At 40.0% G+C, this 23,478-nt stretch overlaps 1 protein-coding gene across 3 annotated transcripts in view; it reads left to right on the forward strand.

The window, feature by feature from the left end:
• The window catches only part of CD28 (CD28 molecule), a 33,954-nt gene continuing 10,476 nt past the window's right edge, over positions 1-23,478 (forward strand). For 2 of the 3 annotated variants that reach the window (XM_081582084.1, XM_081582083.1), the window contains exon 1: positions 1-203. In XM_081582084.1, the coding sequence (XP_081438210.1) occupies positions 14-203 (190 nt within the window). In that variant the 5' untranslated portion in view covers positions 1-13. Of the gene's footprint in view, positions 204-4,847; positions 5,083-23,478 lie in introns of those variants that run through there. The other variant, XM_081582085.1, reaches the window with a different exon arrangement.

The raw sequence follows: 23,478 nt of genomic DNA on the forward strand, positions 1-23,478 counted from the left end.
GAGTCCCTTGATCATGTGCCCTGAGAGAAGTAAGTTGGCGGTGGTGGCCGTGGATGACGAGTCGAGTCACTCAAGTGTGTCTTCAGTTCACCTCACACTTGGGCTTCTCAGGGAGGAGGGGCTGGAGCCGTGGCCCACCATCAGCACCATGATCCTCAGGCTGCTCCTGGCTCTCAACTTCTTCCCCTCAATTCAAGTAGCAGGTAAACTGTTTTGATTTCTTTCCTCCTCCAGCGTTTTCTTTTGAGGTTTTTGGTTCATTTTATTTCATTTATTTTTCAGGAAAAAATGTTTTTAAATCATGCACTCTCTATTTGGTATATTTCAAAAGGTGCAATGCTTGTCTTCATTTATCAGTGAATGGTTCATTTTAAATTTCTAAGAACTCAGGACATTTGGGCATTTGAAGTGTAGTTTTTGCTGTGAAATGGCAACATGTTATTGAAGAAACTCATTCATTCTCAGGCTATATAGCAAAATATTTAAATACGCATTCTTTGGAATTAAATCAGATTTATTTAACTATTAGTTGGTAATGTCACAAGAATTTTTAGCATTTGGGTATACATATATATTTTTAAATGTAAGAAAATTGCTGTAAGTAGGTTGGTTCTGAAAGCTCTGGACTTAGACTGCCTGGGTTCATATCACAGATCTATTTCTTGATAACTGAGCTTAGACTAGTATTTAAATTCTCTAAGCCTCAGTTTCCTTATCTGTAAAATGGGAGTTATAATAACCTCATCTCAAGGTCATTGCGAGGATAAAATGAAACAAACCATGTGAAATGTTTAGCACAGTCAATGCTTGGCTGGCAAGACAAATGTTGGCTATAATTACCGTGTCTTGTTGTTTAGTCACTAAGTCCTGTCCTACTCTTTTGCCGTGTCTGTCTGAATTGAATGAGTGCCAAAATGAATTCTGGAGTTGTCACAGAAGCTGGTGCCATACAGATGCTAATAAATTAGTTTTTTTAAACAACTGGTTGATATCTGTTTCAAGTGGTTGAAATTCTTTAAGTTTTCAGTGATGATGGGGATGAGGATGAAACACTTGATATGATCACAGTTAACCCTGTTTCAGATAAAGAGTTGGGGGAAGGAATGTTGATTTGGCTAAAGATCTATATGTAGGAGATGTTGGAACCGGGGTCTGAACCACTTTTGTCTGACTCTAGGGCCTGTGCTTTTATGCTACTCCACCTAATAGGATGTGCTTTATAATTTCTTAGCTCCAGATGTGTCCAGGGTTAGATCATCTTTGGTAAATCACAGTTCCAAACAGAAAGAGTCTGTTGCTTACTTAGGTGGGCTGGAGTCAGGTGTGTGTTCAACTTGTTCTCAGAGTTAGAAATGGTCCTACTTGGCTCAAAAACGGGACGGATAGGGGTTAATAGGCATATTGAAATAAGGATAGTTCTTTTCCCCTTGAAGATACAATGAAAGGCCAGCATCTTCCATGTTCTTTCTCACTTATGTTGGTAGTATGGGTATTGCATGATTTCTTGCTGTTCTTAAATATCATGTGCGTGAGTTCCAAAGAGTATAATTACCCAACCTGTGCAATACACCCATCCATTTTGTTGCTGAGGTGCCAGTGAGCACCTTAAAAATTCTATGTATTTATAAAAGGTGTTGATATAATAAAAGACATGAGCTGGTGATGAGATAGGTTAATACACAGCACTGAGAGATAACAAACATACTTTAAAAGAATCTTCAATATCTATTTTTTAAGGGATCTCTAAAATTTATTTTTAAAGACTATTTAAAATTTCATAATTTATTAGGCCATAAAGAATGGGCAGAAAGGAGAAAGAAGCTTCACTGTGATGGAAAACTATTTAAAATTGGTAACTATATACAAAATACTTTTCTTTGTGCACAGCCATCATCATCAATTCATTCACTCTCCATTGGAGATATGTTTTGTAAGATTCAAGGCTTTATATTTTTCCTTTAGCACATTTATTAAAAGGGGAATAGCTAGAGAAGCAGTGGAAAGATCATACACATGGAAACTGTCTTTGACTTGAGGTACATCTATGTTTCAAATGCCAGTTCACCCCCAATAATCACTTTTAAGATTTGGAGCTGGGTGGCCATCTAATGAAGTAAGAAAGGGGTAGAGAAGGCAATTTCTTTCTTTCTCTCTTTTTTTTTGAGAAGGCACTTTCAAAATGTCTCTTTCAGTAAGAAAACTTATAAGAAAAAATAATTACAACATACAAAAATGTCTAGTCCCTTCTAATCAGTGGTGCAAAATCGTCTATATGCTTTTTGTTTCTCTCATCTTTACCCTCCATGAAAAAGTTACAGTTAAGGAAATTCTCTGGTCAAAGTGTAGCCATCCTCTTGAGGACTGTGAAATCCTAATGCTATCTCTGTGTTGAGATGTGTGCATGTGTCTGTGTGTGAAGGACAGTTTTTTTTGACCAATATAACAATTCTAACTCTTTGTCTCATAGCATAGCTTTAAATATCCTATGAAGGTCAGACCTGAACCTGATTCCTCATGATTTTAATGGCACTATAAAAGATCTTCAGAGTAAAATTAAAGAAGAATGACTCAGGAAGCATAAGAAAATCTTAACTGACACAATTCCTTTACTAACATGACATGTCTTTTTTACTGGATAATTGTGCAGTTGAGATCCACAACAGAGGATTTTGTTGACTTCAGAATATGAATCCAGCTTAGAACTGGAGGCCCTTGAAAGGGAAACAATTTGTGGTTGACAATAGAAGGAGGGTACCTATAATACATAGTATTGTTCATTGATTTTTCAGTCAATATTGGTTATTGTTTTCAGCAAGCTAATCATCTAATATGAAGGCAAAAATCAGGACAACACATTTTTTTTTCAATGAGAGCGTTTCTTTTCATTTCTTCCCAAATCTTAGGAAGGAAACTGTCCAAAATGGCCAATTTGAACACGATTGATTTCTCTGGTGCTGCTCTACTCCCCACAGCACTTCTTTTTCTGAGGGAGGCACAGAAGGCAGGAAAATGATTGGTATTTAATGAAAAACCATCAGCAAAGCAAGGTAATTAAAGACTTTATTTTTAGTTCAGCAAATGACCCCTCTGAGGTAGTTGTACACAAAAGTCACTGACTTCTCTCAGGAAAGTATTGCTCTGAGGCTGGGCTTGGGGAAGTTAGGTAGAAAGATGGACATAGAAGATGCAAGGTAACTAGCAGATTGCTGTGTCTACATGACAACCAATCACAGTAGCCAGTTATTCTGACTGTTAAAAATTGACTGGCTGTTTTGTCATTCCAAGTAAAATTAATGGACATTTCCAAAGTGCAATTAAGAATTTGCTTTAAATGGAGAGAGTATCACTGAAATATATAAATTGCCATGTATAAAATAAATAGCTAGTAGGAAGCTGCTGTATAACACAGGGAGCTCAGTCCGGTGCTCTGTGACCACCTAGAGAAGTAGGATGTGAGGTGGGGTGAGAAGGAGGCTCTAGAGGAAGGGGACACATGTATACTTACAGCTTATTCATGTTGGTGTACAGCAGAAACCAACACACCATTGTAAAGCAATTAGCTTCCAATTAAAAATTAAAAAAAAAATAAGAATTGGTTTTACTTTGTTCTTACACCCAAAGATACTCCTTTTTTTTTTTTTTTAAAGGAAACCATCCAGAAAGAACGTTTACAGCAAGGATTGTAAAATTAATGCCAATATATCAATACCAGGAAATAGGGTGAGTCATTTTCACAGGTAGATTAGAAAAAGAAATGAATCTTGAATGGTTATTCTGAAGCTCTCACATTCAAACCTTTACTATGGGGAGGGGGAGGACCTCACTGTCTCTCCTTTAAACATACACCATCCTCTTTTTTAATATCCTTATTCTATTCTCGTGTCAAAATGCCACATGGCTACCATTCAGCTTTTATCATGTGTGGCTATCTTCCTCCAAGTATTTCCTGCTTGCAATGTGCTGACATTTACAAAATGAAAATTATTATGCCACCAACATCCCAGAAGAAAATGCCGTTTGTGGTTTATCATCTTTAAAACAATAGCTCTTTATTCACATGTATTGGCTTTGATAACGATACACAATTTTCACTGCAGACTTTCTTGTCTAAAATTCAGAGGGCAGGCCCTCTGAAAGCACAGTTATTTATCCTCTTTCCTTTTCATCTTGGTTCAATTTTTGTTTGCCTTTTTCTAAAAGAAATTTCTTGTTCATGAAAGTTCACAGAGGCTGGGACTTCTCTTCTTAGTAGACAGTTATGCTGAACTTGAGAAAAAAATTGACAGCTAGGTGGCTGTGTGACAGCCTGAAGGGGTCTCTGGTTTTCTAAGACGTGTTAAGGAATCTGTGTCTCTTATGGTAATTTCTTTGACTCTTTTTTGGTCAATGACATGGTGTTGTCATAAAAAAAAGTGTACCCAGAGCTTTCGGTCTGAGAATCATTGTATGAGAATTGGTCCCTGAAGCTGGAGGGAGGGTAACCCAGGGCTCACAGAAAGTAGGTATTTAATTGCTTGTTTGTTAAATTCTCATTTTGATGACTCTCAGCACTAGAAGAGAGGTGGGCTGGATATGTTCAAGGGCTACTCAGCCGCTTGTTAGAGGATATGAGAAAGAGTTTAGACTTCTTGGACATTATTTCCTAGGCATCTTAATTCAGTCTATGTGTGACCATTCAGGTTATTTTAGCTTATATTTTCATTGTTGGAAGAGAAGTGAGTGGTGGTGGTGAATTTCTTACTTAACTGAGCTGCGACTTTATCTCTGCATCACCATTACCGTCATCTTTTTCATTTGTCATCATCTTCATTATCTTGGGGACTCTGGTTGCCAAGGTAACCAGGTTTATAGTTCCTGATGGTGTCATAAGAGTCACCCACTCACAGTTCACTCTGATCTCTAATCTAATCGTAAGCCCCTTTCTGCATATCTGAGTCACCTTGTTGGTTCACAATCCACCACGTAATGTATTGATTATAAGAGTAACTCCTAGTCATTACCCACTCACTCAAACAAGAATATTAATTATGGACATATCTTACATTTTTAATAATGACTTAGATTCCCCTGCTAAGAACTTAGGTGGGTGATTTTTTTTTAACTTGAAAAAATAGAGAGTTATCCTTTTCATTGCTCAGGTATACTTGACGTGTGATAAAGTGTCGGAACAGAACATCACTGTGGCTGTATTTGCAGCTTCTGTGTAACCCTGATGATTTGCTTTGAAATTGAACAGGACTAATAATAAAGGTACCTAATTTCCATCGGCTTCAGGAATGTTGAGTCCAGGAGGATTCCATTTCTGATTCACAGACTCTATCCCATAGAAAGTGGGTCAGAATGGAATCTTAGGAGAAGAATGTTTCCTCCCACCACAAGGCTCTTGGGGAGACTGAAAAGGGTGTTAGTAAGTTACTCTTCTCTGAAGTGCCTGCTCCTTCTTATGCCTTGGGAAGACAGATCTTCATGTCATCATTAAACAGGTATTTATTAACATCTTCTATGGCTTCCCTGGTGACTCAGGGGTAAAGAATTTGCCTGCCAATGCAGGAGACATGGGTTTGATGCCTGGGTTGGATTGATACCCTGGAGAAGGAAATGGCAGGCCACTCCTATATTTTTTCCCGGGAAACCCCAGGGACAGAGGAGCCTGGTAGGCTACCGTCCATCGGGTAGCAAAAGAGTTGGAAACAACTTAGTGACTAAACAATAACAACATGCTATTTTAGGTTCTGTGACTGATACAAAACCTAGTTTGAGCTGCAGTGAAGTTAAAAATGAGAACTGTGAAGTCTTTCCAGAATTTTTTTTTTCTCTTTCAATTTAAGAACACTGTGAATGATTTCCTATCTATACTAATTGATTTTAAGGAAAACAATTATAAGCTGAAGCATCCATAGAATTGCTGAATTGAACCACAGACATTTTTTAAAGATGGGAGGAAACTTAGACATCTGTCAATTTATAGAAAAGGAAGTTGTGTTGATGGTTCCTAGAAGATGCTACTAGAAGATGACATTGCAATGTTTCCTGGCATTTTGGGATGCTTTTAGGCTGGACCCATTTTACTTACCTAGCCTATCTCCTTTCATATCCTAATATAAGATCCTTAACCCTTTCTTATATTGTGGCTTTCTTCACTGTCTCACACACCTGTACTCCATGTTTATGACCTTTCTGATGCTGGTTTCCTTTTGGATTCCCTCTTCGTTTCCATGGGTGTCTTAGGTGGAAATGGCAACCCACTCCAGTATTCTTGCCTGGGAAATCCCATGGACAAAGGAGCCTGGTGGGCTATGGTCAATGGGATTGCAGACAGTCAGAAGTGACTTAGCGACTGAGCATGCATGCCTCCTTTCCATGCATCCAAACCCTAATCGACTTTCACTTTAAGTCTTTAGTGCAAGGTCCATCTCCCCAAGGAAGCATTCCCTTGGTATTCAGTCTTTCCTATGGTCTTGCAAGAGGAGTCCCAATGGGAGTGTGACTCAATCTAACATATTTATTAAACCTCTCTTATATTTCAGTTTCTATCGAGATCTGAAGGAATATAAAAGAGAAAAAGAGATATAAAGACTTAATTAGCACACAAGAATTGCTTCTGTAATTAAGTAGTACTCTGTGCTTTTAGAGACTTCAGCTCTAGTTGGAAAGACTATATGTAACAGGATATAACAGCTGGAAACAGATAAATGAAACTTGGCAGTTTCCTACTTTATCATGCTATTTGATGCCATAATGGATTTGCATATATTATTTTTGTATCCAGTATGTTCCCTACTCCTCTCACCTAAGTTGTTCTTCTCTGAGACCCTACATGGGACTTCTTTCCTCATCAGGATTCCTAAAATTATTATTGTGTGCTGGTACATCTGTTTTTTTCCTCTAGACTGTGAGCTCCTTACAGACAGGATTGTATCATATGCATCCTTATAACCTCGAAACTATGTATAGTGCAGGATGTGTTGTGGGTGTTGGGCAAATATTTGTTGAAGAAGGAAATGAATGAATTAAAAAGAGGAAGTGTAAAATGATTATTAAGGTTAATATAGAAGCTTTTATGGAAATCTGGGAGTTGAGCTGGACTTTAAAGCTAGATAAGATATGAATGCATGATGTTATTATTAATAATTGCTAGCTAATATTTATTTCACACTTATAATGTTCCATACACTGTTTTATCTGGCCTTCCCTGTATTAAATCATTTATTCTTTCCCTAAATCCTTTGAGGTAGTTACAGTGATTATCTTGTCTGTAAGATGGGCAAACTGAGGCATGGAGTGGATAGAACAACTTATCTGTGGTCACACAGCTAGTCAGTGAGTCAGTCCAGGCGCTCTTGCTCCAGGGTTCATGTTCTTACCAATGCTATGTTGCCTCAGGAAGGAGAAGAAATACAAATGAAGAAGTTATACCAGGATTATCATTCCATGTTCTTGGAACAGATGGCCAATCTGAAGGTATAGAGGCTTGGAGTGGTGGGGTTGAGTCAAGTCAAAAGGATTGAATGCTCATAACGGAAATTCAAGCTTCATTTTCAAGACATTGGGAAGCAGCTGGAAGTTTGCAGAAGCAGGATGGTCTAGAATGTATGGATACTAGTGACCAGGAGATCATTTGTCACTTTGTCAGGAAGACGGTCATAGGATTTGGGCAAAGGTGGGAATAGAAAGAAGTGACTATTCTGAGAGATATTTTGAAAGTAGATATTTCAGGGCTTAGTACCTGGCTTGTGAAAGGGAAGGAGGGATAAAGAATGATGTCAAGATTTTGGCTTAAGAGGAATGGTGGTATCACCACTTGAAACCAAGATTTTGTTGTTCAACTGAGTTTTGGAGGAAAAGAGTGTTTAAGTTTAGATGCACTGAGTTTGAAGTAAAGACTTGAGATGTCAGAAAAATGTCCAGTAGAAAGCTGAAGATATGGGAACCAGGTAAGAAGAAAACATTTAGGAATCCTCAACTTTGGAATAAAATTGAAGTGATGGAAACTGATGGCTAGTAGAAAGGAGAGGGAACAACTATAGAGAAGCAGAGAGTTGAATAAAGTCTGGAAGATAGGCCTAGTTAGGACTTACCTGAAGAGGAGGCTGAGCTAGTGAAGGAGACAGAGAGTGTGTTGGAGAGAGAAGAGGGGAATGAGGCTCATGGAATGTCACCAGAGCCAGATGAAAGAGTTTCAAAAAGAGGCAATGGTTAATAGCATTGATTGTATAAGGGAAGGAGGAGTGAATAATACACACACACACACACACACACACACACACACACACAAAGTCACTGTTGTTGTTTAGTTGCTAAGTCATGTCCGACTCTTTTGTGACCCCATGGACTGTAGCCTGCTAGGCTCCTCTGTCTGTGGGATTTCCTAGGCAAGAATACTGGAGTGGGTTGCCATTTTCTTCTCCAGGGGATCCTCCTGAGCCTGAGATTGGACCATGTCTCCTGAATTGGCTGGTGGATTCTTTACCACTGAGCCACCAGAGAATCCCTGGAAAGATTATTGATTTTGCCTGAAAGGAGGCCATTTGGGGCTTTTTGAGTTTAGACAGAGATGGGGAAGGAAGATAACTCTTCAAAGGGTTAAGAAAAGATGGAGGGGGATAAAAATCAGATAGTGAAAAGGAGAGGAAATTTCTAGATAAAGTGAAGACCATCAGGAAATTACATCACCTATAGAGTTTATCATAGTAATTTGTACATAGTCCACATGTAATGTTTGCAAGCCAAGTGACTTAATTACATTTGACATGTGGAAGGAGCCATGTGTTGGTCTTGAGTGTATGTGCATGTTGCATGGGTAGTGGGGAGAGAGGGCTATTAAGAAAGAAAAGAGGAAGAGACAGAGAAAACAAGAGAATGGAGGCAATTTCCTTTGAGGAGATGGGGATGGAGATTTGGAGAATGGGAGTATCAGAGAGAGGAGGGGAAATGTCTAAGAAGAATGGGAGGAAGGGAAAAGGTTTATAGAGGTAGAGATGTGTTGGGATGAAGTCAGGGTAGATGAGTTATTACACACTGGCAAACCTGATATTGAAACCGTTTGTGAAATGGATATGTATATATGTGTGTGGGTATAAATATAATTATATATATATGTATGTGTGTATATATATGTATATGTGTATGTGCTGCTAAGTTGCTTCAGTCATGTCCGACTCTGTGCGACCCCATAGATGGCAACCCACAGGCTCCGCCATCCCTGGGATTCTCCAGGCAAGAATACTGGAGTGGGTTGCCATTTCCTTCTCCAGTGCATGAAAGGGAAAAGTGAAAGTGAAGTTGCTCAGTCATGTCCGACTCTTAGCGACCCCATGGACTGTAGCTTACCAGGCTCCTCCGTCCATGGAATTTTCCAGGCAAGAGTACTGGAGTGGGGTGCCATTGCCTTCTCCGATATGTGTATGCATATATATATATATATAATTTCTCTCAAGATAGATCACTGTGTTAAACCTATCTCAACAATGGTGACTGAGACAGTACATACCTTAACTTTGAAGAGTTAGTTGGTTTGTACCATAAATTTGCTTGAGTCTTCAAAACTGTACATGTGGCTAGACTTGGCCTCAGCTCACAGCTTTGATAACAATATCACAAGGTTCAGACCAAGCCTGCCCAGCATCATGGGCACGGCTCCAGTTTCCAGTCAGGGACGTTAATCTTGGCATCTGTGTGTTTTTTTTTTCAGAGGAAGGACATGGTGGTTTGCCCTTGGCTTTAGGGAGAATGTGACTGTTATTCTTTTTCCAAACTCAAAAGCTTAAACCCCTGATTTATCAAGAGAGGGGAATATGATGAAGAGTTTTAGTTTGTTACACTGTGACTTAACATTTCTAGGCCTTCATTTCCTCATCTGATATACAACGGGATTGGGACGAGAAGACATCTCAGGTCTATTTCTGGTTTAAAAATGCTTCTTAAATGGGATAAAAGGTTTAGCTTTTATCAGCTCTAGCAAGGCAACCAGATCACCCCACCCCTTTGTGGATGCTCTTATGATAGAGAAAACACAAGAACTGCAACCAGTCACCTTGGAAATTGGAGAGATTGTGAACCAGGGTTTTAGATGCTAATATGCTTAGAAATGACTGCAGGGTTTTGGGGAACAATACTGCCTTTGTTCTCCCCATCTTCCTACACAATGTTAAGGTTTAACACTAATTATTTTTCAAACTTCCAGGTGATGACTTACATAGAAGATTCTAAATGTGCCAAGGTGACCCTGACCAGACTTCTCAAAGGTGTAGACTTCCCAGGTGGCGCAGTGGTAAAGAACCCACCTGCCAATGCAGGAGACACTAGAGATGAGGGTTTGATCCCTGGGTTGGGAAGACCCCCTGGAGTAGGAAATGGCAACCCACTCCAGTATTCTTGCCTGGAAAATTCCCATGGACAGAAGAGCCTGGTGGGCTCCAGTCCATGGGGTCACAAAGAGTTGGACACAGCTGAGCACACACACCCAAAGATTTAGGGAGAAAGAAACAGAAAAAAATATACTGTTGTCTTCTTTACAGAGTTGTTTTGAATGAGGACTCAGAATGATGGTGGTTTAGGAGGAAAACAAGGTTCCCAAGATTTGGTTACCAGATTAAAATATGTATTTAGAATACAACATATTAATACAGCCAGTTCATTGACACCTATGGGCATCTGTTAACTTAATTACTGCCATAATATTTATGTAGAAAGTTATAAAATCCTGATTACCTACCACTTGAACTATAGGCAACCTTTTAAGGCAACAAAATTTGATTTTTAGACTGGTCTGGTAGCTTTTGGTATCATGCATGCTCAGTCTTTCAGTTGTGCAACGTCATGGACTGCAGCCCACCAGGCTCCTCTATCCATGGAATTTTCCAGGCAAGAATACTGGAGTGGTAGCCATTTCCTACTCCAGGGAAGCTTCCTGACCCAGGGGTTGAAACTGTGTCTCCTGTATTGGCAGGTGGGTTCTTTACCAGTGAGCCACTGGGAAGCTCCAGGTTTTGTTATAGGTAACTCTTTTATATAAATGCAGATGCTCTGCCATGTTGTCCTCTTAGATGGTCTTTCCAGCATTAGGAGCTGAGAGGATAATGCAAGGCCTTGATGGTGGGGCCTGAGTCCCATCATACTCAAGTTTTTTATTTTTAAAGATTTTTTGATGTTGACCACTTTTAAACGTCTTCATTGAATTTGTTACAATATTGCTTTTGTTTCACATTTTGGATTTTTGGCCACGAGGTATGTGGGATCTTAGCATTCCGACCAGGGATTGGACCCACACCCCCTTGCATTGGAAGGTGAAGTCTTAACCAGTGGACTGCCAGAAAAGTCCCACCACTCAAGTTTCTGTTGCTTTTATGTATATGGCTGGGTAGTGTCTCTGAATGGTAGGGATGGATTATGGTTCAGGCAGTGTTTTTTTTTAGCAGGTTTAATAATAACTATTACCCTAATATAGATGACATTTCAATGTATGTGTCTATCTCTGATTTTCTTGAGCTCTAGTCCAACTCATCAAACTCCTGGATTTTTCCTCTAGGATGCCTTACCTGCCCTTCAAACACAACATATGTAAAACCCAACAGCTTTTTCTCCAAACAAATTTCCTCTCTTCATTTGGCTGATTTTGTCACTGGTCTCTCCTCTAGTCCATGAGTTACACGTCATTTTGATTCCTGCTCACCATCACCAAGCATAACCCAGCACCAACACCTCACTCACCCATTCTATCTCAGCTGCTACCTCTGAGCCTCAGACCCTAGAAGCTCACAGTGATGCTGTTGGCTCAGATCTTACCCGTCTCTGCCTCAGGCCACCTTCACACCTAGCTAATGCGCTCCCTGCTGTTGTGCTAACCTTGCCACAGCAGCACTTACTACCTTAGTCTCAGTTCAGGTTTCCAGTGTCTCCCATTGCCTTTCTAGTAAAATCCATGTGCCTTTTTCTTGGCATCAAAAGCTCGCCATGAGGCATCAGGCATCTTCACTTACTTTCCTTCTATGTAGATGAAATGTTCAGCTGATCCCCAATAAACCCTTACACTAAAGGGCATTTTCTTCACCTTAGCCTGTCTAAATTTGCCCAGAAGTTCATGGCCCAGTTAAAGCCCAGTCTTCACAAAGGCAGACTCAGTCTGGAAACAAGGGCTCTTCCCGCACAACTGTCAGTGACCCTCTACAGACCTCACACACCGTATCTGACTTTGGAGCATAGCTAATTGTGAACCTGCCTTAGGATCTCTCCTAGAAGGAAGAGACTGCATCTTTTACATCTTTCCATCTCCCAGAAACCTAGTACAGTAGGTCCCATTGCTTATCTGCTGAGTGAAAATTTGACATTGTCGAGGTGGAAGTCAGAATACCAAAGAGTAATTTTCTGACACATCAAAATTTCTTTTCAAAAAGTATTCGTTGATCGTATTGATAATTTTTCTCTCTCAAGAATTAGTGCCTTAGGTCTAGGTGCTTGGATGGGACTTTTTGTCCCTATCTGACCTCTGAGTTACTTTCTGACAATTGCCTGGAGCACAGCAAGTTTTTAAAAGGCGAAGGATGACGATTGTCCTCTACAGTACAGTGTCTGGCTGTGTGAAAACACAGATCAAGGCTAAAGGTGGTGCTTAGACTGGTGAGGGCCAGTAGAAGCTTCTATTTCTGTTTCTATTATCATCTGTCATTGTATGTACTTGTTTGAACTAAAGTCTGTTTAGGTTTTGTTTGAAAGTCACATTTGCTCTTGGAAAGACTTAATGTACATATATAACTTGACAGTTGTACTTACACAATCCCGGGCAGGGCTGGTTGCTTGGCTTGACTGTTTTTTCCTACAGAAGTCATTGCTTCTGTCATGGTGGCCTCCTTTACATGAGTCTCTTTTCCTTCTGATTCTGGGAACCTTGCCCTCCCCTTGTCCCTTTAGATCTGGGGGTGGTTATAACTCTGCTGCTTTTAGCTACGGGTTCTAGTATTGGGTTGGCCAAAAAGTTCATTTGGGTTTTTCCGTAAGCTGTTACAGAAAAACCCTAACGAACATTTTGGCCAAACTGATACTATATCTTGTGCTTCCAAACCTTTGCCAACAGTCTTTTTCTATTATTATTATAAATAACTCACCTCCTATTGCCCAGTTTTGAGTGTGCTGTTTTCTGAATGAGACAAAGTATACATACATGGACTATGCTTTTTCAAAGCCCCTTTTGGGAGGGACTTCCCATCAATATTTATTCCTTATGAAAATGAGGAGAGTTTCAGATGACAATCAATAGAAAACTAGATGAAATGACACCAAAGTTATTTTGAAAACATCATGTGAATTACCCCTTTTTTTATTTCCCTGTTTTAACATGGATTTCAGACAGTCTGGAGCCTTTCAAACTTTGATAGCTTTGTTTTCCTCTTTGTTCTCACTGAAAAGGATGGTGAGAGACACTGTAGTGTGAATGTTTTGTGTTCTTTCTCACACCTGTGTGAAGCAAAGCCACCAGCTAGAGTTACCAGAGCCTCAGAGGCTGGGTGTCCCTGACCTCCAAGGAAGCACAGTTTGTCTTCTAAGTTCCTGAGCAAACACTGGGCTGGCCTGTGGGCCACCTGCCCCTTGTGGAGCCTGAAAAAGGAGTCAGTGGTCAGATGGCCACGTGTGGAAGAGTATCCCAGGCGTGAACAGGAAATGTGCTCAGAGGAAAGTTACGGTAACTTCACCAGCTCTGTGGTCAGGGGGAGGTGTTCTGTGCCAGGGAGCCAGCGTCACCTTCACAGTATGTTCATAAACATCGCAGGGCAAGATGGTTGAGAAGAGAAGGATTTCATTTTTTTTTTTTTGGTTCCCGCCTAACATGCTAAATTCTGTTCGGTTAGAATTTTTAAAAAGGAAACGAGGTGATTAGAATCTTTACAACCTGATTGTTAAATGGCAGAAGAAACTCTGATTGTGATGTTCAGAAAAAAAGTGTTAGTTGCTCAGTCATGTCTGAGTCTTTGTGACCCCATGGACTGTAGCCCACCAGACTCCTCTGTCCATGGGATTTTCCAGGCAAGAATATTGAAGTAGGTTGCTGTTTCCTTCTCCAGTGGATCTTCCTGACAGAGATGGAACCCAGTGAAGTTCTTAAGAAGTTCTGAAGAAAAATGATGTTGGTAAAGAAACATGTATACTGTATAGCACAGGGAGCTCATCTCTGTGCTCTTTGATAACCTATAGGGGTGGGATTGTGGGGGTGGGGGGGGGAGGCTGGGAGATAGGGAGGCTCCAGAGGGAGGGGATATTATGTATACATGTAGCTGATGTGGTTTGTTGTGCAGCAGAAATTAACACAACATTGTGAAGCATTTATACATCAACAAAAAAAAGTGAAAAGAATGCACTATTTACAAATGACCAAAAAAGAAAAAACCCAACATGTATTCTATCTTCTTTAGTGCTTCCTTAACTTCAGTTAAGGAATACAGCCTTCAGTCTTAAGTGCTGTCTATTCCATTTTGGTTCACCAGCCTCTGCATGCCATTGGATTTCATCTCTGCATGCCATTGGATTTCTGTATGGTGCTATGGTAAAGAAAAGGAAAGATGGAATATTGCAAATTAAACATGACAAATAAGTGTAATTCACAAAGGCCTTGAAGTTAGGATTTGCCCAGTGAAGTATAGACTGAAAGTGACTTTGTGTATTGACTAATGTTTGTGTTCAAACTCTCTTGGACATTTGGGCAAGCTGAAATGGAATTGTTTCAATGGTATAATTATCGCTTGTGGATCTGAAGTAACTGATAAGAGACATTTCAGTGACAATCCTGTCTGTAGGCCTTATCTGGGCTCTATCTATGGCCTTTAGGAAGTCTCTGACATTGTAAGCAAGATCTTTAGAGACAAAGCGAGTTTGGTGACAGACTTTTTCTAAATATGACCATGAAATCAAGTCAATCTTGCTAAATGTACAAAATTGGTTTTCTATTCATTCGTGATTTAAAACATTACTCCTAGAGTCATGAATACGTAAATTATATCTTAGCTCTTCTAGAATTTGTGTGACCTTGTTTAGAAAGCCATTTCCTTCTTTGGTTTTTAGTTGCCTCTTCTGTAAAATAAGGGATTGGCTGAGATCACCTCAAACTTTCCTTCTAGCTGAGCACTTTTTGTAGGATGGTGCTCCAGGAAAATGGGGTAGAAAATGAAATTTATCTTTGTCCTGTCCTCTTCCCAGTCTACTGACTCCTCTACTCAACAGTATTCTCCTCCCTAATTCTCACTTATGTGTCATCCCACTATCAGGTCCAACTTTGAGAAGGTCTAGAAACAATTACTGAAATTATGTTGAAATTTTGATGCAAACTGGTAGAGGGAAAAGAACATGGAAATTCACAATACCATATGAAGGCGCTGGCGACCTACTCCAGTACTCTTGCCTGGAAAATCCCATGGACGGAGGAGCCTGGTAGGCTGCAGTCCATGGGGTTGCTAAGAGTCGGACACGACTGAACGACTTCACTTTCATGCACTGGAGAAGGAAATGGCAACCCACTCCGGTGTTCTTGCCTGGAGAATCCCAGGGACGGGAGAGCCTGGTGAGCTGCCGTCTATGGGGTCGCACAGAGTCGGACACGACTGACGCGACTTAGCAGCAGCAGTAGCATGTAAAATAGATTGCTATTGGGAATTTGCTGTATGACTCAGGGAACTCAAACAGGGGCTCTGTGATAGGCTGAAGGGTGGGATGGGGAGGGAAATGGGAGGGAGGCTTAGGAGGGAGGGGACATGGCTCCTATAGCTGACGAGAATCCTCTAGCTGGTTCTTGTTGATGTATGACAGAAAACCAGAAAATTCTGTAGTGCAATTACCCTTCAATTAAAAAAAAAAAGAACACTAGAAGTCATGAGGCGTGAGCCAAGTCCTAAGGGTCACATACTTGTCTGGGAACCTTGGGGAAGAATTAGACCTACTGGACCTGTTTCCTCGTCTATGAAATGGGTGTAACGATGACTGTCCTGTTTATTTGTTTCACAGGTTAATGTGGAGCTCATATGAGATAAAATAGGAGAAAGCACTTTGTAGCTCTATGAATATAGACCCTAGGAACTAATTTGTCAATGTGTTTCCCACATTGCATTTTAGGCTTCACTTTATTTTGAAATCAAAGCATTAACTGAATAGGTGGGGAATGTCCTTTTAGGGTCAGGGTTCCTTCCCTGCTGTTTGGAACCACACCTTAGAGATGGTTATCCACTCCACCTGTTCAGAGCATTGTTTATTTTTATAGTAATTGGTCCATTTACAATAGGCCAAAAGGGAAAGTTTTGTTTTGTTTGTTTTTGGTAACCAAGCTCCCTTCCCCTCTTTCTCATGGAAGCACAAGCAACTTTCAATTTTCCAGAAGTCAACAATATCACAAAATTCACAGATTATCTGTGGGAAATCTTTCAATTCTCACTGCCTTGCTCATAAGCAGCAGATAAGTACCTTCTCACCTCCCATCTTACTCTTCATGTTGCCTGTTGTCAAGGAGGAGTTGTGAGGGAAAGAAGTTTGAGGTTACTGCTTCCTGTCTCCACACCTTTAGCTGGGTTAGTTGCTAGGAAAGGCTTTGAAAAGCAAAGCACTAAATTCATCATCAAAACAACTTGCCAATTCAATTAGAGACATGTCAGTCAAGCCAATCTTTTGAGATCAGAAGCCAATACAACTGATGGATTGACAATGTCTCTCTTTTAATCTAGTAGGTTTGACCTAGGTAGACCTTATCTAACTACTCACAAGATGGAAAACCAACTATTTCCAGGGAAAAGGGTGGATCTGCTAAGAAAAAGTAACCTGAGAAGGATGCTTTCCACTCCTAGCGCTAACTGGAAAGCAAAAAGGAATCAAACAGAACTTAGTAAGGGGAAGCTAAATATTTCTCTGGTTTCTTCTTCTGAGCCTAGATAGGTCCTTGAATTTTACAGTACGTCCTAAATTATTTGAAATACTGTGGAATCCCTAAAACTCAGAGAATCAAAATGCATATCAAATCCAAATGTCATTTGGGGTTCCGGTTTTTGGTTGCTTCTATGGATCTATGTTATTACTTTAGTATCACAGAGTAAGGGGTATGCATTTTTTACACATGCTCCATTTTAAGAAAAAAGTAAGAGGAATCAGATTATTGTGTCTACAGGAAGTCATAGTGATGACATATATTCAATATCACTTAGAACAACTGATTATCTTTTTCTACCACCAAAGGTAATCTCCTTCCTTTAGTGTTTCTCTAAAGCAGATATAGATTTTGAAGTCCTATGAACTGGTTTCTCACTTAGGCTTCTCTGAATGATGGACATGAATGAACCAAGGTGGGACCAAGTACTATAAAGCTACACTTGTTGAAAAACAAGAGGTTCTGTTGGCCAGAATGAATTCAACCTGCACCTTAAACTGGGAGGCTGTTGTCCACACTAGCACATATTAAATGAACTACTTCAAGCATAGCTGCTAATTTAAAAAAGATTTTTGCTGATATGGAAGAGAGAGGAAAGTAAACCTTGATAGATAGATTGGATATCTCTTTTCCCTCAAATGGCCATTTAACCAACATTTTTTGAGCTTTTTCTCAACAAAATATTGGTACAAAGGGTCATGCAAGAAGGCACTTTTCCTTCCCTTGCTCAATTGTTGGATAAGCCATCAGCCAGGAGAATACTGATGGTAACAGCCAGCCTAAATACTAGGATCTTGGATTGCTCTTCCCTAAGTAGTACTGGGGGAGAATGGGTGCAGGAGAAATCTGATTGGTCAGTAATAACACTGCTGAGGTCTGAATTGGAGGTTTCATGATGAACAGAAAGAAAATCTATCTTTCAGTTCTCTCATTGTATTATGCTTTGTGAAGGAAAGCAGGGGATGACCACTGCTTCTCCCTTCTGAAAAAGAGCAAATAGTGACTAAGCTCCATGTAATTTGCTTTTTCTTTGCAATGATCCCCTAGGCTGGAAGAATGTCTTCCTCACAGCGCAGACATCCAAAGTTCCCCTCAGTTTCTGAGTTGTCTATTCTGGTCATGTAATGAATGAAGACATAGGCGAAAGGAAAACAGGGTTACTTACTGGTTGGTCTGTGTGGTCTGAGGACAGCATTTTTAACTCCCTTACTCACCACATCTAAGCCCATGCTGAGTTCTGCCAAGTTTAGCTTGTAAGTATTTCTTGAGTTCATCCACTTCTTTGTAACTATAGTTCAGGCCCTTATCATCTCTTGCCTAGACTACTGCAATTTCATCCTAACTGGTCTCCATATTTTCACTCTTGTTCTCTTTAAATTTACCTTCCACATTTATGCTGCTGCTGCTGCTGCTAAGTCGCTTCAATCGTGTTCGACTCTGTACGACCCCATAGACGGCAGCCCACCAGGCTCCCCTGTCCCTGGGATTCTCCAGGCAAGAACACTGGAGTGGGCTGCCATTTCCTTCTCCACCACGTTTATGTTACAGGGATCTATATAAAATGAAAACTCGTATGTATGACTCTTCTGCTTAAACTCCTTCATCTGCAGGAGAGAGCCCAAGCTATGAACTGCTCACTTTGCCAATCTTGTCTTTAACAACTCAGATCCAGCAAATGGAGGTAGTTGCAATTCCCAACACCTGCCGTACTCTCTTTTTCTCTTTGTCTTTATCTTTCCCACAGTCCCCTACCTCACCCACACCCCCTAAAACAAAGACTCAGCTAGGAAACTTTTACTTAATAAAAATGTGCTGAATCGACATATGCATAATCCTTAGAAGACTCAGGTCAACAGTCACCTCCTCCGGAAATCTTTAGCTGGTTCCCTCGTTGCCCCCACTAATGCAGATCACTGTGCCACTGTTTTTAGAGTAGCTGTCTATTCATAGAGAACAGACTTGGGGACACAGTTGGGGAAAGAGAGGGTGGGACGAATTGAGAGTAGTATTGACATATATACTCTACCGTGTGTAAAATACAGCAGCTAGTGGGAAGCTGCTGTACAGCACAGGGAGCTCAGCTTTGTACTCTGTGATGACGTAGAGGAGTAGGATGGAGGTGGAGTGAGAAGGAAGCTCAAAAGGAAGGAGATATATGTATACTTAGAGCTGATTCACATTGTTGTATGCAGAAACCAACACAACACTGTAAAGCAATTATCCTCCAATTAAAAAAAAAAAAAAAAAGGAGCTGTCTGTTTATGTATCTTTCTTCCCCATCAGATTCTGAGCTGCCCAAGGATAGAAGCTGAGCCCTGCTCCCCTTTGGGAAATTGGTTTCTCTCTCTCAGTGCATCTTGGAAGGGTGTCACACCTGAGTTATCAAGATGCGCCAAGCACACTCCTGGAGTGTAGATGCTTGAGCTTCTCTTCCTCCTTCCCTCTCCATGTCACTGTGGGTGCTGGGAGCAGGAAGCCAAACCGAGTAATGACCCAGGATTTTTCTTTAGCCTTACTCAGTTTTCTTGCCCATGCGCCCGCCTCTGCACCCTCCTTTTAAAAAAATCTCTGCAAAGAAATTCTAGTCTCATGTTTTTTTCTTAACTTTCAAAGGAATATCAGGAAGAATTTGAATGCTCATTAGAACAAAATTCAAGTAATTAGTCACAGAAACACACTTCCTGGGGTCCTCAATAGGCAGAAATACAGATCCCTAACCTGAAAAGGAGTGGCAATGCAGGCATTTCTTGCTGGGGTTGATTCTTCCAGTCAGAACCAACCCAGTGATTCTTTCTAAGTAAGCAAAGAAAAACGCCATGGAAGATAAAACAAAAGATGAGTTGGATTTTCCTATCAAGACAAGCTGAACTTTTGGAGTCTTTACATGTTAACTTCTCAGTGCTTTTAGAGAGTATTTGTTATGGTGAATAATAAATGAAGTTAAAGTTGCTATTGAGACACAGATTTTGAATAAGGACTTAATGAGATGCTAGGCAGAGTTAGCTGCTAAGAATGGTACAGTCTTATCACCATCTTTCGCTTATCAATTACTTAATGAGACTCCCTTATTCAGACAGTATTGTACAAAAAAGTGTAACCTCTTGTCCTTGCTCAAAGGAGACTTGGAAACTAGGGGTGTAGAGAAAATACATGCAGATCAAAAGCTAAACAACTGGAAGCCTCTGAAACAAGAGATATTCAAAATGTAGAACAGAGAGAGTAATAGTTTTGAGACCTAAGAAGTGAGAGACGCTGTAGGCCAAGGAGTCACTGAGCCAAGTACACAGAGAGGTACTCACAATGTGTCCTGGGAAGGTATCTTAAGTGATCTGGCTAACTGGAGGGTTTTGGTTTGAGGAAATGAGGTTGGAAAAGCTTGTGGAAGCCTATGAATTGAGGGTAAGAAATGAGTTTCAACTGTTAAGCCACTGGTTCTTCAACTTGACTGCACATTAGAATCTCCTGAGAAATTTAAAATATACTGATGTCTGGGTCCTATACCCAAAGACTCTGATTTAACTGGCCCAAGAAGCAAGAGTTTCTTAAGCTCCCGGGTGACTAATGTGCTGTCAGCTTGAGAACTCTGTTAGGCTATAGCAGTTTTCATTCCTGACTAAATATTAGAATCACTGGGGGAATTAGTAAACTAATACCAAAGGTGACACACAGAATCAGGAGAAAATATTTGCAAATCACATATCTTGATAAAGGAATGTGCACCAAAAATATGTAAAAAATTCCAACAACTCAATACTAACAGGATAATTCAGGTAAATGGGCAAATGATCTGAATAGACATTTCTCCAAAAAGGGTATACAGATGGTTAACAAGTACATGAAAAAATGCTCAGCATCATTAGTCATCAGGGAAATGCAAATCAAACCATAAAGAAATACCACTTCACAACTCTAAGATGGCTATAATAAAAAAAAGATGGACAGCAACAAGTGTTGGCAAGCATGTGGAGAAACTGGAACCCTTATACGCTGCTGGTGGGGATGTAAAATGGTGCAGTTGCTTTAGAAAACATTTTGGCAGTTCCTCAACAAGTTAAATATAGAGTTTCCATAATGACCATCAGTTCCATTCCTGGCATACACCCAAGAGAATTGTAAATGTTCATCCACACAAAAATTTGTACATGTTCATAGCAGCCTTATATAAGATAGCCAACTAGTGGAAACAACTGATCAATGAAAAAACAAAATGTGGTATATCCATACAGTGGTATATCATTTGACCGTGAAAAGGAATGAAGTTCTGATACATGGTACACATAGATCAACCTTGAAAACATGCTAAGTGAAAGAAGCTAGACACAAAAGAACACATACTGTATGATCCCATTTATATGAAATTCCAGAATAGGTAAACCATAGAGATAGAAAACAGATTAGTGATTGCCAAGGGCTGGAAAAAAGAAGGAATGTGGAGGGGCGGCTAATGGGTATGAGATTTTTGGGGGGAGTAATGAAGTATTTTGGAATCAGATAGTGTTGATCCATTCACAACTTTGTGACTGTAATAAAAAGTCATTGAATTGTATACTTAAAAGGGTGAACTTTTAAAAAAGGTGAGTTTTATGGTATATGAATTATATCTTGAACATGAAAGTCGCTCAGTCATGTCTGACTCTTTTCGACTCCACAGACTGTAGCCCATGGAATTCTCAAGACCAGAATACTGGAGTGGGTAGTCTTTCCCTTCTCTAGGGTATCTTCCCAACCCAGGGATCAAACCCATGTCTCCTGCACTGTAGGCAGATTCTTTACCAGGTGAGCCACAAGGGAAGTCCAAGAATACTGGAGTGGGTAGCCTATTCCTTCTCCAGTGGATCTTCTTGATCCAGGAATTGAATCAGGGTCTCCTGCATTGCAGGTGGATTCTTTACCAACTGAGCTATCAGGGAAGCTGAATTATATCTTATTAAGTTATAAAAAATAAAAAGTGAAAAGAATCAATCTGTCCCCCACCAGCATTAACCAATTAAATTAGAATTTCTGGGAATGGGAGCCAGGCACATGTTCTTCTTCTTTTGTGACAAATTTTATTTATTTGTTTATTTGGCTGTGTTGGGTCTTAGTTGGGCAGGCAAGATCTTCCATGCATCATGGAAGATCTTTCCTTGTAGCACATGGACTCTTTAGTGGTGGCATGCAGGCTTCGGGGCATTTGGGTTCAGTTGTTCTGCAACATGTGAGATCTTAGTTCCCCAACCAGGGATTGAACCAGAGTCCCCTGCATTGCAAGGCAGATTCTCAACCACTTCTCCCTGGGAAGTCCCCAGGGACAGGTTCTTGATGTACAACTAGGACTGAGAACTATGTAGTGGCACAGTAGTAAAGAATCCATCTGCCAATGCAGGAGATGCAGGTTCAATCCCTGGGTTGAGAAGACCTCTGGGAGTAGGGAATGGCAGCCTACTCCATTATTCTTGCCTGGAAAATTTCATGGACAGAGGAGCCTGGTAGGCTATATAGTCCATGGGGTTACAAAAAGTCAGCCATGACTGAGCATGCAGGCACGTGCAGGAGATGAAAATCTGTTAGTGATCTATGCAGCTTTGTTTTCCCCAAAGCAGAAACAAAATACTTGAGTACATGGATTCAAATCCAGTTTCAACTGTAAATTTCATTTTAAGAGATTATTTCATTGACCCTTCATTATGGATATGTGGGTGTATTGCTTCAAATAACCCTTTTTAAAAAATGCAAATAGGTAGACAATTGTTAGTATACCTCAAATTAATAGAAAAAAAGGTTTTTTTTGTATTGAATTTTGAATCAAAGACACCAAATTATTTATTATTTTAGATAATTTTGGAAAGTCTTGGTTGCAAAATTGACTCTCAGTGCTTCAGTGGCCTATTTTTCAAGTGATTGTAATTTACTTGGGATTTAGTCTTCGCTTTGCTCACCATCTGCTCAGTGATATTAGGTAGATCATCCAATGTTTCTAGGCCTCATATAGTCACTACCAAAATAGGGAATACAATGTCATGTGCTAGGGAATGGGGATATAGTGGGGAAAAAAACCAAGAAGACTAGATATGCTCTATTCCCTTTTGCAGATTTCAGGCTCTTTGCTTAAAAGTGAAGAGACTGAACTAGGTGGTCTCCAAATTCTTTGATCATTTACTGAGGATAACATAAAGGTAGAAGACAGATTAGAGAAATAACTCTTGTGGGCCTCTTGGGCCTCTTCCATCTTCTGTGATTTAAAGAAATAAATATGTAAGTGTCTTGGAAGGTTGCCTTCAGAATTTGCTATGGAGGATAAATTTGTTGGGTAACATTTTTGTTACCTCTTTATCCTATTCTTGGAATGGACAATAAAATCAAAATGTTTCAAAACACTTAAATTCCTCCATAAAAGGCTGAATCATAGCTTAAAATATCAATACAAATCTACTTGTTTATCTATGTCAAGTGTTAAAAGCCACTTTCAAGTAAACCATTTGATTAGGAAATTAATACAATTAAGCATGATTAACATGTTAGAAATCTCAGCATAGATTCAAAAATTCCAAATGCATAGCTGTGGTGTTTAATACCAACAGAAGGCCACTTTCTGCCTTCCAAGTGCC

This window comes from Giraffa tippelskirchi, chromosome 3 (assembly GCF_054371585.1).
Source record: "Giraffa tippelskirchi isolate mGirTip1 chromosome 3, T2T-mGirTip1v1.2.pri, whole genome shotgun sequence".
Classification (NCBI taxonomy): Eukaryota; Metazoa; Chordata; class Mammalia; order Artiodactyla; family Giraffidae; genus Giraffa; species Giraffa tippelskirchi.